This window comes from Propithecus coquereli, unplaced genomic scaffold, assembly GCF_000956105.1.
Source record: "Propithecus coquereli isolate 6110/MARCELLA unplaced genomic scaffold, Pcoq_1.0 Scaffold251, whole genome shotgun sequence".
Lineage (NCBI taxonomy): Eukaryota > Metazoa > Chordata > Mammalia > Primates > Indriidae > Propithecus > Propithecus coquereli.
In genome coordinates, this window is record NW_012148075.1 from 2,683,845 (window position 1) to 2,701,324 (window position 17,480).

The following is a 17,480-nucleotide window of genomic DNA, read 5'->3' on the forward strand; positions in this document are numbered from 1 at the left end:
GATATTCCTAACAGCCTTATGAGTAGGGTTACTATTCTGTCATTAGTACTTGGAGAGTTTCACTTTAAGTAAGTTGTAAATTGTGAAATAAGTTGTAAAGCTGGCACTCTTTTTTTTGAGTGTTCATATTTCTGGTAGCTTTTGAAAATTTTGTTTTAGTCTTGATTTTTAGAAATTTGAAATGTTCATCCACTAATTTTTTCTTTTTTAAATAATAAATTTATCATACTTGGCATCTGTTGGGTTCTTTAAATGTTAAATCCCTGTCCATGGACTCTGTTTCTTTACTTATTTCCTTTTCTCCATTCTCTCCATCATCTCCTTTGAATTTCTGTTAGATTAATAGTGGTGCTTCTGTATCATTTCTTCGTATCACTTACATCTTTTACTTTTTCTCTTTTTGCTCTTGTTCTTTCAGGGAGACTGTCTCAGGCCAGCTTTCAAGCTCATTAATTGGCTGCTCAGCTGTGCCTTTTCTAATCTTTAGCCATTGTCTTGAGTGGTCTTTTTGTTGTTAATTTTATTGATCTTTTTTATTTCCAAGATAGCTAATTGGTTCTTACAAAAACTCACCTATATTTATCTTACAACTACCTGTGGGTTTTTTTTTTTTTTTTTGAGGTAAACTTCACATAACATAAAATTTCCCATTAAAGCGTACAGTTCAGTGGCCTCAGTGGCTTTTAGTACATTCATAATATGCGAGTATCGACACTAATTTCAGAACATTTTCATTTCCCGAAAGTAAATCCTTTACCCATTAGCAGTCATTCCTCATTTTCCCTTCCCCCCACCCTTGGAAACCACTGATCTATCTGATTTCTGTCTCTGGATTTGCCTTTTCTGGGCATTTCATATAAATGGAATCATACAAAATATGGCCTTCTGAGTTTGGCTTTTTTTTACTTAGCATAATGTTTTCAGGGCTCATCTGTATTGTAGTACTTCATTTCTTTTTGTTACTAAATAATATTCCATTGTGTTGATATACCATATTTTGTTGATCTGTTCCTCAGTTGGTGGATATTTGGGTTGTTTCCATTTTGTGGCAATTCTGAACGTCTGTAGGGGATGTGTTCTAAGACTGCTAATGGATGCCTCAGATAATAGTGAACCCTATGTATACTATGTTTTTTCGATCTGATAACGAAGATAGCTGCTAAGTGACTGACTGGTGGGTGGCATATACAGCACGGATACACTGGACAAAGGGATGAATCATGTCCCAGGTGGGATGGAGCGGCAAGAGATTTCATCACACTACTCAGAAGGATGTGGAATTTGTTTATTTCTGGAATTTTCCACTTAATATTTTCAGACCATGGTTGGCTGCAGGTAACTGAAACCATGGCAAGTGAAACTGTGGATAAGGGGGTACTACTGTAATGCTGCTATTTTGTACAAGTTTTCCTTTCAATACCTGTTTTCAAGACAACTGTTTTCAGTTGTCTTGGGTGTATACCTGGGAGCAGAGTTACAGGGTCATGTGGTAAGTGTAAGTTTAACTTTTTGAGGAACTGCCAAACTATTTTCCAGAACAACTGCACCATTTTGCGTTTCTACCAGCAGTGTATGAAGGTTCCAATTTGTCCATTTCCTTGCCAGCCCTTAAAATTGTCCATTAAAAAAAAAATTACAACCACTCTAATTTGTGTGAAGTGGTATCTCATTGTGGTTTTGGTTTTCCTGATGACTAATGATGTTGAGTATCTTTCATGTGCTTACTTGTCATTTGTGTATCTTCTTTGGAGAAATGTCCATTCAGCCTTTGGCCCTTTTAAAAATTATGTTGTCTTTTTGTTGAATTCTAAGAGTTTTTTATATATTTTGGATGCTAGGTCTTATCAGATATTTGATTTACAAATATTTTCCCCCATTCTCTAGGTTGTCTTTTTACTCGCTAGCGTTCTTTGATGCAAAAAATTTTTAATTTTAGTGGAATATAATTTATTTTTCCCTTTGTTTGCATGTGCTTTTGGTGTAGTATTTAGGATTCCATTGCCAAAAATTCAAGATCATGAAGACTTACCCTTGTTTGTTCTTCTAAGAGTTTTATAGTTTTAGCTTTTATGTTTAGGTGTTTGATTCATTTTGAATTAAATTTTGTACGTGGTATGAGGTAGGGTCCAATTATTATTGCATGTAGTTATTCAGTTTTTACTACTGTAGTTTCGTAGTAAGATTTGAAATAGGGAAGTATAAGTCCTACAACTTTACTTTTTTTTTCAAGATTATTTTGTCTATTTGGGGTCCCTTGCAATTCCATATCAATTTTAGGATCAGCTTGTTCATTTCTGCAAAAAGAACAGTTAAAAGTTTAAGGGTTGCATTGAATCTTGACATATATTTGTAGAGTATTGCCAATATTAACAATATATCATTTTCTAATTGATAAACTCAGGATGTCTTTCCATTTCTTTAGGTCTTTTGTTTATTTCAACAATGTTTTATAGTTTTTAGCATACAAGTCTTGCACCTATTTGGTTAAATTTATTCCTAAGTATTTTATTCTTTTTGATGCTATTGTAAATGGAATTTGTTTTCTAATTTCTTTTTTGGATTGTTCATTGCTAGAGTATAGATATACAACTGATTTTTGTATGTGGATTTTGCATTCTGCAACTTTACTGAATTTATTATCTCTAGTAGTTATTTTGTGGATTCTTTGGGATTCTCTGTATGTAAGGCCATGTCATCTGCAAATAGAGATAGTTTTACTTTTTCCTTTTCAATGTGGATGCCTTTTATTTATTTATTTTTTCTTGCCTAATTGCCCTGGCCAGTACAGTGTTGAATAGGAATGGTGAGAGTAGACACCCTTGTTTTGTTTCTGATCTTAGGGGAAAAGCTTCTGGTGTTTCACTGTGTTGAATTTTTTTTTTTTTGGTCATGAAAAAGTGTTAGATTTTGTCAAATATTTTTTTCTGAATGTGTTAGGATGATCATATGGTTTTTCTTTTATTTTAATAATATGTGTATCACATTAATTCATTTTCAGATGTGAACCACTCTTGCATTCCTAGATATTCTACTTGGTCATCATATATCATCCTTTTAATGTGCTGCTAGATTTGGATTGGTAGTATGTTGTTGAAGATTTTGCATCTATATTCATAAGGGATATTGGTCTGTAGTTTTCTTATAGTGTCTTTGTCTGGCTTTTAACTCATGCATCCTTATAGTTGTGTCTTTTGTAAATAGCACATAGTAGGGTTTTTCTTTTTACTTTAGTTTGGCAATCTTTGTCTCTACCTGGAGGGTTAAATCCAGGGTTAAAGTAATCTTGATATATGAATGTAAGTAACCACTTATTTTATTGAGAAATATAATAGGTAACTCAGCCTTAAATTTTACAAAACTTCTTTGTTAAATACATTGTAACTTGTATTTCTATAACAAAAAGATGTTGAATCAGTTTATATTCTAACCAGTATTGTAGGAATATTCCTATCTCACTGAATTCTCACTTATATTGAGTATGATCATTTTTAAAAATGCTTTAAATTTTTTACACCAGAAATGATATTACAGTGTTGCTTTTTGCTTCCCTTTAAAAGTCATTAAGATTGTTGGATGAAGAAGAAGCAACTGACAATGATTTAAGAGCAAAATTCAAGGAACGATGGCAAAGGACACCATCCAATGAACTCTATAAGCCTTTGAGAGCAGGTAAAACTGTGTATATATGACCTTCACTCAGTTAATTCCCAGTTTGGATCTACATTTTTGCTTGATGAAATTAGGCTCAGTTGTAAACTCATTTTTACTGAAACTGTGTGCTATTATGAAAACCCAGGTGTTTTTTTTCAGTCTAATATAAAGATTAAAAAAAGATAACAAAAGTAATCGACATTCATTGTAAGAAATTCAGATTCTTAAGAAGAGCATGAAGTGAAAATTAAAATTATCCTCTAGCTCTCATTTTGTATTCTAAACACTATGCATGTTTTAAAATATAAATGAGAGCATATTGTATATGTGATTTTATCATTTCTTTTCACTTACCTGGATGGTAAAAAATGAGCTTTAACAGTTACTTTGAAGCCAAATTTATACTTTTAAAGACTTTGATTGTTAAAATTTTGTGCTTGTTAAGGCAAATGCTGTTTTCATGGTGACTGGAGACTCATTTTATTTATGTCTGTAAAAGGAATATATACTATTGAGATTTTTCTGAAAATTATAGCTACTGTTCTTTAAGTCAAGTTGATCTTTTGAGAGAAGAATACTTGTAAAATAAGTTGTACCAATTTTTGGAGTGAACAATTTCTTTATATATTCATGAGTTGTAGGAAAAGATTAGACTAACATCAATTAGCTTTTATTTGGCAGATAGTAACCACCAAATACATTTTAAGGTATAACTGTGCTTTTGATTTTATAAATGATTTTGTAATTTTTCCAAAAACAAAAATGCAAAGACTGACTGGGACTGAGTTTTTATTACAAGTGAATTGGGGCTTGTAGAAGGGGAAGGTAAGTGTTAAGTTGGGGTCCAGAACTAAAAGTACAACCCAGCCGATAAACATTGCCGTTAGAGTCACTTCTGTGCTCTGGAAACTTTTATTTTCCCCCAGAGGGAACCAACTTCAGAGGAGTTTTAGATAAAGCTGTGCAGGCAGATGGACAAGTGAAAGAACGTTACCAGTCTCATCGTGACACCATTGCCCTTCTGTGTAAGCCAGAGCCTGAGCTGAATGCTGCCATCCCTTCTGCTAACCCAGCAAAGACCATGCAGGGCAGCGAGGTGAGAAAGGTGCATTTTGATGTGGGTGGTCGTCTGCTTATGGAAATGATATTCAAGCCATTACTTACAATGAACTGCTGATTTCTTCTTGGCATCTTTAAAAAATGCAGAAGTAAATTGGAGTTGTTATATTTAAAGTAGTATATGTTCTGTGTAATAGGTAATCATACTAATATTACTATCCTGTAATTTCCATTTATTGAATGCCTTTTATGAGCTGGGTACTAAATTCTAGATACTTCATGTCTTCATATGTTCACAGTAATGCAGGTTTTATAAAAGGTAGAGTCTTGGAATCATAGTAACTTTCGTTAAGTGAAAGGACTGGGTTTGGCCAGATACACATATTCTTTGTTTCTTACATCTTTCTATATTGCCGTCCACCATATTCCCCTGGGGCTATCTTTGAAGGGAAAATTGACAAGATGTGCATGTTAATAAATGGATAACATCATCATGGTATTTCTAATGATGACAAGATGGAGAAAATCAAATATTAGGCCATCTGATTTGTAAAGTCCTAAAAGAGGTGAAAGTGCAAGTATAATTTAATGGCCTATCACCGTGAGGTAGGTAATGTAGTAGGATAAGGTAGAGGTCCCAAAGCGCACAGGAAAATAAGCTGAAGGGCAAAAAATACTGCTTTGAAAAAGGTGAATTCAGTTAACATATGAATCTTACACAACCTTTACCCTCAATTTATGGTCCAGTTTAGAAGATTAGTCATGGATAAGGATAACTGGTAGAAGTTTAAAGGTGTCACAGGGAAAGTATAGAAAATATGCTGTGAGGATTTAGATGAAGAACTTACATTTCAGTAATTTGGAGCTCTTCTTTTAGGAAGCTTCTTAAGAAATTGGCACATGATGTAGAACAAAGTGGTGAGACAGAAAAAGTGAAAACATATATATATATATCTATGTGTGTATATGTATATAAGATCTGAGAAGGGCTGAGTTGGTGTGTCCAGAGGGCCATCAGAAACCAGCCATAAATGCTGGACAGCTCCCAAGGAGAAGAGAAGACTGCATAGTTGAATGTGCACAGAACTTGAATCTAAAGGGGGACCCCAGTAGAACAAGAAATAATCAATTAGATGCTTGGAGGACACGGGGGAGAAAAGGATGGTGGTCAGAAGATTAATTTTTGAAGAACAAATAACTCAAGAGACTACAGATTCAGGGAACAGCAATAAATTCCGGTACTTTTTTTTTTTTTTTTGAGATAGGGTCTTGCTGTCTTGCCCAGGTTAGACTACAGTGGCACAGTCATAGTTGAAACTGCCAGTTTCGAGTGATCCTCCTGGCTCAGCCTCCCAAGCAGCTGGGACTACATCCTTTTTATTTTAGAAAAAGATCTTTGTTTAGTATCCCCTCCTTGTTCTTTTTGGTGTCTTGTACATGACTCAGAATTTATATGGCTTCTGTCCTTTGATTTGTCTGCCTTCAATAGAAAAGCAAAATGGTTTATGCTAAGCAAAATCTGAATTAATATACATCAATTTGTTGATACTTTATTCAGTTGTAATAGATGCATTTATTAATCCTTAGTGGTATTACACAAGGGAAAAGAACTTTTACAGTCAGTATGAAGTAATTTTACTGAAGCTAGATTTTCTTGATAGAGGTAACCAAAGAATTTTCAGTACTCTATGTATTCATTCATCATGTGCCTTTATCAAATAAGGCTAGCATCATATGTTTATCAAAGCTATTTTAGATGGTTGTCATAGTAGTTGCTGACACATTTTAGCCAGAGTTCTTATGATAAAAACTCAGTCATTTGAATTGCTAATTATTTAAGTGATACAATGTACACGTTTTATTAAGAGATCCAAGCTTAATGGTAGGGCTGTTTTTTTCTTGTGTTGTGAAGAAGCCTGCTATCTAGTTATTTATCTTCAGTCTGTTTGGGCATCTGGTCTTTACATACTGAGGTGCTCTGAAAAAATTTGCAGACTGTTGGTAATTGGTATGTAAAGATCCTTATATTAAATACCACTGCTTGTGATTGTGTGCCTATGATCCACTGAGGTCTGAAATCTAATCTGGGGTTGGAGAAAAAGACCTTTATCTCCTTAGTGCATAAAGAGAACTGTCCAAAACTGTGTGCCATCCCAGAGGAGGTACTTTATTCTGATTCACAGACTAATGGAGAATCTGTAAACACAGCTTTTATTCTTGATTTTTCATAACAGAAAGTTTATAGACAAGTGTTGAGAATGGCTACAATCTGTTCATTCATTGTTCACCAAACATTTGTTGAAGGTCTATTATATGCCAGGAACTGTGTTGAACACTGTGGTCCCTAACAGAGAGGTGGAAAACCCCTCTTATATTAGCTTTGGTGTGGGGTGATTACATGAGATTCCTGCTTTCTGTCGCTATAGAGATATTCTCTTATTTACTTTTCTGAATATAAAATGACTAGACTTGGGATAGGCATGGTGGCTCATACCTGTAATCCTAGCACTCTGGCAGGCTGAAGTGGAGGATTGCTTGAGGTCAGGAGTTTGAAACAAGCCTGAGCAGGAGCAAGACCCCATCTCTACCAAAAATAGAAAAAATTAGCCGGGCGTGGTCCCAGCTACTCTGGAGGCTGAGGCAGGAGGGTTGCTTGAGCCCAGGAGTTTGAGGTTGCAGTGAGCTACCATGACACCACATACTCTAGCCTCGGCAACAGAGTGAGACCCTGCCTCAAAAAAAAAAAAAAAAAAAGACTCCAGATTTGAAAAGTGAAGTTGAAAATTTAATTCAGAGCATTTCTTATGTCCCTAATTGTTTTTGTTGTTGTTAAATGCTTCAGAGAGTTTTATCATCTCCAAGTAGGCTTAGCAACCTGTGGCCTGTGAGCCAAATCCAGCTTACCTCTTGTTTTTGTATGGCTTGCAAGCTAACAATGGTTTTTACATTTTTTAAATGATTGAAAAAAAAGTCAAAAGAATAATGTCCCATGACATGTGGACGTTATATGAAATTCAGATTTCATTGTCCATAAATAAATTTTTCTTGGACCATAACCACACTTGTTCATTTACATACTGTCATTCAAACGACAAAGGCAGAGTAGTTGCAACAGAGACTGGCCTACTAAGCCAAAAATATTTTCTGTCTAGTCCTTTTTTAAAAAGTTTGCTAGTCCCTGATCTAAAAGATGAGGTATAGACAACCTAGGTAATCTCACATGGCTGCCATACTGTTTGACCTCATCTCCATTTCTGCTTTTTGTTTATTGTGCTTCAGCCAGAGTGGCCTTTGAACCTGCCAAGCTTGTTCCTGCCTCAGTACTTTTACATTTGATTTTCCTTCTGTTGGGGGCTTGCTTCCCTTTCCATGGCTACTACTTCTTTTTCATTAGTCTCAGATATCACCTCTTCCCCATCTTTGTTATTGTTTACTATATTACTCTTTTTTTGTGTATTTGTTTAATCCTTCCCCTCTCTATGGTCCCCAAAGTGAAGGAAAAGACTGTTTTTGTTAATATTAGGTCATTAAATATGAAATGTCTGATTTCAAATCAAAAGTTTAGGTTATCTCAAACAAGAAGCAGAACAATTAATCAAAATATGTGCCTAAACTATTGACACAGTTTTGCCATCTTAACGGCAGCTTGTTTATGCCAGCAGCAAAGAACCCTGGAGAGCGAGTGGTGATGAAATCTCGAAAGGCATTTTCCACAGCTTGTTGAGAATTGAATATTTTTCCTTGCAAGAAGTGGTCAAAAGGCTGGAGAAGTGGTAGTCAGTTGGTGCAAGGTCTGGTGAATATGGTGGATGACAGAGAATTTCCAAGTCCAGCTTCTGTAGTTTGAGAAGTGTTGTATGTGCAACATGTGGTGGAACATTGTCTTGCAAGAGGATTGGCCTGTCTCTATTGACCAATCTTGGCTGCTTAATTGCAAGCATCCCCATCATTTCATCCAACTGGTTGCAGTAGACATCCACTGTAATTGACTGACCATGTTTCATGAAGCTGTAGTGGATAGTACCAGCTCTGGACCACCAAACAGACACCATTAACTTTTTTTGATGAATATATGGTTTTGGACTGTGTTTCGGCACTTCTTTATCCAACATTTGTGCTGAACACTTGCAGTTGTCAAAAAGAATTCATTTTTCATCAAATGTAATAATACGGTGTAGAAATGGTTTGCCTTTATGTCGTGACAGCAAAGAAAGGCAAGCTTTGAGACGATTTCTCTTCTGATGCTCATTTAATTCATGAGGTACCCATCTGTCTATCCAGCTGCTTTATCTTGCTGATTTGTTTCAAATGGTCCAATATTGTTGGAATAATAATGTCAAACCTTGCTGCTAATACATGCGTAGGTTGGGATGGATTTGCTTCCACTACAGCTTTCAGCTCATCATTATCCACCTTGGTCTCAGGTCGCCCACGTGGCTTATTTTCAAGATTGAAATCACCAGAAGAGAACTTCTGGAACCGTGGATGTACTATGCGTTTATTAGCCACATCCTTCCCAAACACTTCACTGATACTTTGAGCTGCCTGTGCAGCATTGATTCCATGTCAGAACTCATATTCAGAAATAACATGAATTTTTGACTTATCCATGGTTTCACAAAAATTTCTCTAATCTACTAAGCGAGGTATCCCAAGAATGGAAAAACAAGCACCACATGTACTCACCATCAAATTGGTATTAGCTGATCTACACTTAAGTGCACACATAAGAATAACATTTATTGGATGTTGGGCAGGGGGAGGGGGGAGGAGGGGACGGACATATGCACAAACAATGAGTGTGATGCGCACCTCCCGGGGAATGGACACACTTGAAGCTTGGACTTGGGCGGTGGGGGCGGGACAAGGGCATCATACGTAACCTGATCATTTGTACCCCCATAATATGCTGAAATAAAAAAAAAAAATTTGAAAGATAATCACAAGCCAAGAACTATGTGTTTGAAAGAGTGAGGATGTACCTTCACAATAAAAATAAAAAAAGAAGTGTCAAAGCGAAAATGTCAGAGATATCAGCTGTCAAACTTAGTACTTAAGGAAATCAGACATTTCATACTTAATGACCTAATAGTTATATCCATAGTATCTGGAACAGTATCCAACACATAAGGATTCAAAAAGTATTTGTTGATTGAATGGTAACTACTGGCAGCCCAGCTTAATAAAGGGATGCAGTTAATTGCAGTTGAAAGCTAATTGGAGGTATTTATGAGATAGAAATAAATACCTCAGGATTCTAATTATTTCTATACTTTGACTTGATAACATGTTCAGCCTCAAACTTGAGTTTATAAGAAAATTTAGGCAGTAGTTTTCTTTTCTGATTATCCTGGTCATTCATTTGTGGAAGCAGTCTAATTCATTTTCTACTTCATTTACTCTGTTAAAATGAGGCCAGTATTAAACAGTCTGAACTATGGTTAATGTACTGTATATGACCATTTAAAAAAAAAAGCGGATGTTTGTAATACAAGGGATCTCTGTGTGGTAGTCCAAAAGTTCATTCATAAATTGATATTTGAAATGGCATTTTTTTTCCAGAGACTTAGAATTATGGCATTTTGGAATAGCATAGGACTTAGTAAATAACAATTTAGTCGTTTTGTATCACTCTGGTCAGAAAGCTATTTACCATAAAAGCCAGGAGGTTAGCTTTTTTTTGTAACTAGAATTCGTATTGTAACTCATGGTTCTTAAAATCCTGATGGTGTTTTGCCCCACATTTCTCTGCTGCCTGGTGTTTAGTTAGTTCTTCACTCAAGAGGAAGTTGTATCCATGTGAACCATGTCTGTCTTGTCATATCACTTACTACTTAACTTGGGGGTATTAGCACCACAATTTTAGCCCACTATTTGTTGAGAGAATCTTAATTTCTATACTGTATAAGAGGTATTCATTGTGTTTCCAGGTAATTAGTATTACAGTGTTCCAGACTCTCAGCTTTGTTTATTTGCCTATTTTTGTTAACCCTTCTGCATATTCCTATTTCTCCCCTAGTTTAGTTTTACTAGGTTAATTTTGTTTCTTTTTAGCTTTTATTAGACATAACTTACAAAGAAATAACAAAAGACTTCTCTTGTTTTTCTAATAGCCAAACCTTCATGTAGGGTAAAGTCTTAAGTCCATTATCAGTTAAGCTATACCAGCAGGTAATACTGTTGCAGTGTTTTTTATTTATATATCCTATTGCATCCCCCCAATATAAAATATGTCACATAATCACAAAGGTCATTATAATTCAGCACAATAAAGGATACTTTAATCCTTAATCTATTTCTTACTGTTTTCCTATCCCTGTCTGAATGCTTAGATGCCTAAGCTTCATTAGTCTATAATGTACCCAAAGTGTAGAGTTAGACCATAAAACCTAACTACTAGGTAATAATAATGGCTAATATGATTGAACACTTACCTTTGTTAGAAATTACATTGAGTACTTTATATGGATTATCTCAGTCTTCACAACAGTCCTGAAATAGGCATTATTATTATTCCCATTTTGCAGATGAGAAAATTGAGTTTTCCAGGTAGTAAACTGCCCTCAATTACACAGTAACTAAGTCGTTATGCCTGCTAAGGGAGTATAGTCAGAGTTGAAATATTTTTTTCTATGTAATTATGTTTCACTTTGATAGTTATATAGTTCATTTGTTTCTATATTCAGGTTTTGATTTAATTTTGTTTTCTGAATGTGTAAAAAATGTGCATGATTTAAAAGGTACATGCAGCGATATCTCATTCCTGTTCCTTCTGCCTCCTTCCTGTATACTTCCTATGAGTAACCATATTCATTAGTTTCTGGTTTTGTCCTTACTGCTTTTCTTTTTGCAAAATAATACATATGCATAATATATACATATGTATGTGTATATCTTTATATTCTGATTTCCCTTCTCTTTTACTCAAAATGCAGTATACTATATATGCTTTTTGTACCTTTTTAAAAATTTAACAATACATTTTGGAAGTTACTTGGAAGCAAAATTTTTATCTGCATCGTCTAATATCAGGTTCCACTAGGTCCTTCAACAGACTTTGTCATAGCCGTGCAGGTACGATTCTTTCTCCTCTTCCTTCCTTTTAGAGTCTCTGCAGTTTCATGCTTCTTGAACCTCTGGGAATCATATTTCGTTTTCCTGTCCACGCCCTCATTTTCTTTTCTTCTTTTTTAAAAATAGACTCTGAATGTTAAGATTAGGACACTTATGAGATATGAGTGGTAAACAGAGGCCAAAAAGAAAGTTCACCTAAATTTAGAAGAAACCTTAGAGTTTTCCGCATGTCTTTGGTCTTCACAAAGGATCGTTACTATTGATGTTCCTGCCAAGGGGCTAACTAGGACTGTGGAAGGAAGAGTAGGACAGGAATTCTTAGAAACAGGCAGTCCACTGGACTTGGATTTGGTGCTGGTAAAAAGAAAGACAGGGATGGAGATGGGGGTTCATAGATGTCCCCTTCTTCCTTTGTCTTTCCAGCTTTCTGTGAGCATCACTGGGGCAAGCAGAATAGGGGGTTGGTGTTGGTGTTCTCTTTGGTGGTCTTAGCACAGAGTGAAGAGATGTGAGTGTAAGGGGCAGCTTGAAAATGATATCAGAGGACACTTGAGCACTCTTAATTAAAAGGGGTATTTAGGAATCATATGGATGTAAGTCAGAGACTGCCTGGACTGAATACAAGTGATAAAACTCTTAATGATATGAAGAGAGGTACAAGAACCCTTTTCCCCTCTTCTTCTCCCAGCATATAAAAATGTGATATATAGCTTTCTATCTGTATCTCTCACTGTATCTTTCTCCATCTAGGATGCTCTCAACGCATCTATCTCTGTATATCTCTATCTCCTAATGGCTTCATGTAGGCAAAATAGGGTATCTGTTTACTTGCCAAAATCATACCTTCCTCCACTTCACAGCCATGACAGGGAGGCAGTATAGTGTAGGGCAAATAAGAGACTGGTTTTGAAGTTATTCAGACTTAGGCTTCAAATTTCACCTCTGCCACTTAGTACCTCTATGACCATGTTACTTAAGTTTTCTGAGACTCAGTATCCTCATCTTTGAAATGGAGGTAATGAATATATACCCTATGGGGTATTGTAAACTATATTGGTGAAGTGTCTAGCATAGTGCCTGATACGTAATAAGTGTTCAGTAAATGGTAGGTGTTGCTGCTGCTATTAATATGGCTATTGTTATAATCTGAGTCAATTCAAGATATGACGTCTATATGTAAATAAACCTGGGACACAATTTATATTAATACTTTTCTCTCTGAGAAATCATCTCTCTCTGACCCTGAATGAACCTTTGTATATTATTTCCTTCTTGACACTGGCTTCTGGGTTTTTTTTGCAATTAAACTAAACTGCTTTTTTATTGTTTAGGTTGTAAATGTCTTAAAATCATTATTGACAAATCTTGATGAAGTAAAAAAGGAAAGAGAAGCTCTGGAGAATGACTTGAAATCAGTGAATTTTGACATGACAAGCAAGTTTTTGACAGCTCTGGCTCAAGATGGTGTGATAAATGAAGAAGCTCTTTCTGTTACTGAACTGGATCGAATCTATGGAGGTCTTACAACTAAAGTCCAAGAATCTCTAAAGAAACAGGAGGAACTTCTTAAAAGTATTCAGGTGAAATTTATATATTTAACAAGATATATGTTTAAAAAATTGCAGAAAGGTTATGTCTGGACTAAACCTATGTTCATTTAGGAAAATGACATTGGAGAATCTACAAAAGAGTGGGACATGATACATCTATATTTTGCAAAATTTAACTTGTCATTTTGGTTTTATTTAAATCTACGAAACAATGCCACTGTGGCTAAAGTGTTGTATGTTACTTAGAAATGCTTGATGCTTCAGATATTTGGGGTTTTTCCATGTTTTTAGCAGCTTTTGTTTTTTTGCCATAGAGGAGAAAATGAAAATTAGTTGGAATTATTGATACCTGTAATTATATGGCTAACATTACAGACTTTAGTTGTTTTTTGAAAATAATGCAAAACTAAATAAGCGTGGATGTTTGAAGTTAGTCATATTTGTATTTATCAGTAGGTAGTTTGGACTAATAAAGACTTGACATTTTGCCCTTTTAGTAATGTACAGAATTATATGTTATATATTTCCATTCTTGAATATTATATCTATATATAATATAAGGTATTCTAAGAAGTAAAAGAATTTTCGTCTTGATTATATTTCTTTCAAGTGTTATATATTAATAGAAACCTGTAATCATTATTGGTTGTGTTTTGGCATTCATTGGATTTATGATATTTTTACTTAAGGAAAGATTTAAAGCATTGTGCTACCTCGAAAAATATTTATTAGGTATTTCTTGTAATTCTGCATATATTTTGATCATATATGATTTTCATAGTTGGAAAAGCTATCAATAAAACTGTTATGAGCTATGTTATTTTATAAATAAAAGTAAATTCATAATGTTTATTTTAACAAGGTCTCACACCAGGAATTTTCAAAAATGAAACAATCTAACAATGAAGCTAACTTAAGAGAAGAAGTTCTGAAGAATTTAGCTACTGCATATGACAACTTTGTTGAACTTGTAGCTAATTTAAAGGAGGGCACAAAGGTATGAAGTACATAAAAACAGCTAAAAAGTATAAAGGTGAAAGTATAATTTGGGATGTTAATTGATGTTTCCAGTTGGATAAAATTATTCTTTGCCTGGATTGTTGTTAGCTTTAATGCCTTTTGCCTCTGTGAAGTTTGTTATGAGAGCAAGGAAGCTTAATGAAGGTGGCAGCAGTTCATGGGAACTTTGAAAGGTGAATGGTATATTTCAGGCAGAAAAGGGGTATAAATATTATAGGTAGCAGAAATTAGCGGAGATGTCAGAAACCAAGGACACTTTTTTAAGGAATAGGAAGTTGACCAATTTGAGTGAATTGTGAGGGAACAGGAGTAGTCACAGCTGATCGGTGATGGGAAAGGTGGGGGGTGAGTATGGCTTTTATATTCTGTGGAGGTTTTGTGGTGCTAGACTCATGACCTGCCTGAGTATCAGAAGGCTTACTAAATATGTTTTAAATACTTTCTTACCTTGTCCTTTAAAAAGTTTAGGGAAATGCTTATATTTGCGTTTTATCAGTTACTTTGCTTTTGAGGAGGGAACAAGTGACTTTTAAGTTCTTCAGATGCATAATTCCTTTTGGTATTTAATTTCATAATGATCACTGAATAAAGTGATCTTGATGTAAATACGGTAGGTATTATGTAAAACTCTTTTAAGAGAGGGTAAGAATATTGCAAAGCCATCCAAATAGAGAGGATTAATTATATGCCGTTTTAATTTTGTTTAAAATGATGCCTGCATTTTTGTAGTGAATGTGCAAATCTAACCACTTAAGTAGATGTAGTATCATTATTAAGTATTTGGTTTTTCTCTAGCAGTTGGGAACATGTTCATGATACTTTTAACTTGTACCTACTATTTGATGATAATGTTCTGTAAAAATGATTTTATTATTCTTCTTTAGGAATTTGAGGTTGTATTTAATATTAAATTGTTGGGCTTAATAAGTGGTATGACTGTCTCATTAAGAGGGTTTCAGTTCTTCAGCTTTGATTATCATTGACAAATTAGCTTTGGATTGCATTACTTGCTGAATTTAAAATATTGTTCTTATTATTACTTATATTTATTCTTTGCTTATAGTTTTACAATGAGTTGACTGAAATCCTGGTCAGGTTCCAGAACAAATGCAGTGATATAGTATTTGCACGGAAGACAGAAAGAGACGAACTCTTAAAGTAAGTTTTTTTTGTTTATCAAATTGTACTTAAAGTATTTTCTTTAAAAAAATCATGTAGAGACTTTCGGGGTGAACTTGGTAGTTTGAGACAGCAGGTATCTTTTTCTCGCAGGTATTTTACAAAGCAACAAGCAAATAGCTGCACAATCTAGGAATGAAAGGATGAAAAGGAGCAGAAACTCTGGATGTAGGAAGTACATTGAGGTCACAGAAATGATAATAAAACAGTTCAGGGTGGCAGATCTCAGGAAGTGCCAGTAAATGTAAGCAATTTATCTGGAAGTGGCAGATAGGTTTCTTACATAAAACTAGAAGCATAGAACATGGGGAAGATAGGATGAGTAACTCAGAAAACACAAGCAAAATCACTTTCTGAAGGAACCTGTTGACGAAGCAAGGCCAGTCATGTAGGACTCATTTTCTGCTGAGTAATCGATAGAGAGGTGACACATCATTGATAACAGAGATACTATATTGATAAAGGTGAAAAAAATGAACAAAATTTAACAAAACTTCATAGATGAAGAGCATTCACCAGAATAACACAGAACAGATGAAAATTCTGAGCAAACATTTCACCATGAATTAAAACAACAACAGTCAAGCAAAAAAAGAAAAAAAAGTAAGGAAGCAATCACTCTACTTATGGAATGTACTTTCTTAAAGATTAGCCACTTTTGTGGTAATTTCATAATCATAAAAATCCAGACATTTGACTGCCTTTTAAGATGTGCTCTAAATTTTGCTTTAGTATGTTTTGTCTTCTAAATACCAGAACTTAATAAACAGCAAATTTATGCCAAATAGTTTGCCAAAACTATTGCCATACAGTTTTCCGAAGTGGTTGTACTAATTTATATTCCTCCTAGCAGTATATGAGAGTACTGGTTGCTCCACATTTTTGCCCTTTGCCATTCTGGTGGGTATATAGTGTTATCTCATTGTGGTTTTAATTTTCATTTCCTTGATGACTAATATGTCCTTTTATATACTTATTAGCTAGAGGCTTTGATTGTTAATTTCTGTTTTCATTGAAATCTTTTATCAAAAGTATAGAGTAGAAAAAGAATGAATGTTTTATTCTAAGCTTTACTTTCTTTTCAATAATGGTTTAAATACAAATGTCAGTAGTAATGGTTGTTGGGCATAGGAATACTGGTGGCATTTTATTTCATATATTTTTGCTTTTTTACATTATTGGTCTTATTTAATAGCTTTGATTTATTAGTAAGTGGCTAGGAAATTCTTATTTGCCCTATAAATGTGTTATTTACTGCAACTATTCCTAGGTGTTGTGTTAAGGCATTATAATATACATATATTTTTTAGATATTTCAAAATCTGGGCTTTTAGAATTTGATTAAAAACTTTTAGTTTAGCCGGGAGTGGTGGCTTATGCCTGTAATCTGAGCAATTTGGGAGGCTGAGATGGGAAGATAACTTGAGCCCAGGAATTCGAGACCAGCCTGGGCAACATAGCTAGACCGTGCCTCTAAAAAAGTAGAAACCATTAGCTGGGTGTTGTGGTGCATGCCTGTAGTCCCAACTACAAGGGACACTGAGGCAGGCGGATTGCTGGAGCCCAGGAGTTCCAGACCAATATAGCAAGACCTCATCTCAAAAAAAGAAAAAAACCATCTAGTTTATCTTGTAAGCAATTATTTACTTACATTAAGAAGGAGTTTTAGTTTTTTTGATGAATATATATTAGTTTTCTTTATCTCTGGAGTGACTAATTTATCTTCCAACTGGGGCCCTTTTTGAGAGTGAAAGTGGGGTGTGGCAGATGTGAGGGGTTGCTGTTAATTGTTACATCAGGGCAACGGGTACTGTCTTAGACGGTTTGGGACACGTCATATTTACTTCTCTGTGTATGTTAATCAGTGCAGTAAGAAGTTGGTTGATACCATCTGTTACTAGAGTGCATTTTACCTGAGGTATTGTTATTATTACTATTATTATTATT

General features: G+C 34.8%; 1 protein-coding gene across 2 annotated transcripts in view; it reads left to right on the forward strand.

The window, feature by feature from the left end:
• Positions 1-17,480, forward strand: part of PDCD6IP (programmed cell death 6 interacting protein) — a 76,281-nt gene that overhangs the window by 53,850 nt on the left and 4,951 nt on the right. For both annotated transcript variants that reach the window (XM_012646876.1, XM_012646877.1), the window contains exons 11-15: positions 3,558-3,669; positions 4,578-4,747; positions 13,116-13,364; positions 14,197-14,331; positions 15,418-15,512. In XM_012646876.1, the coding sequence (XP_012502330.1) occupies positions 3,558-3,669; positions 4,578-4,747; positions 13,116-13,364; positions 14,197-14,331; positions 15,418-15,512 (761 nt within the window). The remainder of the gene's footprint in view (positions 1-3,557; positions 3,670-4,577; positions 4,748-13,115; positions 13,365-14,196; positions 14,332-15,417; positions 15,513-17,480) is intronic.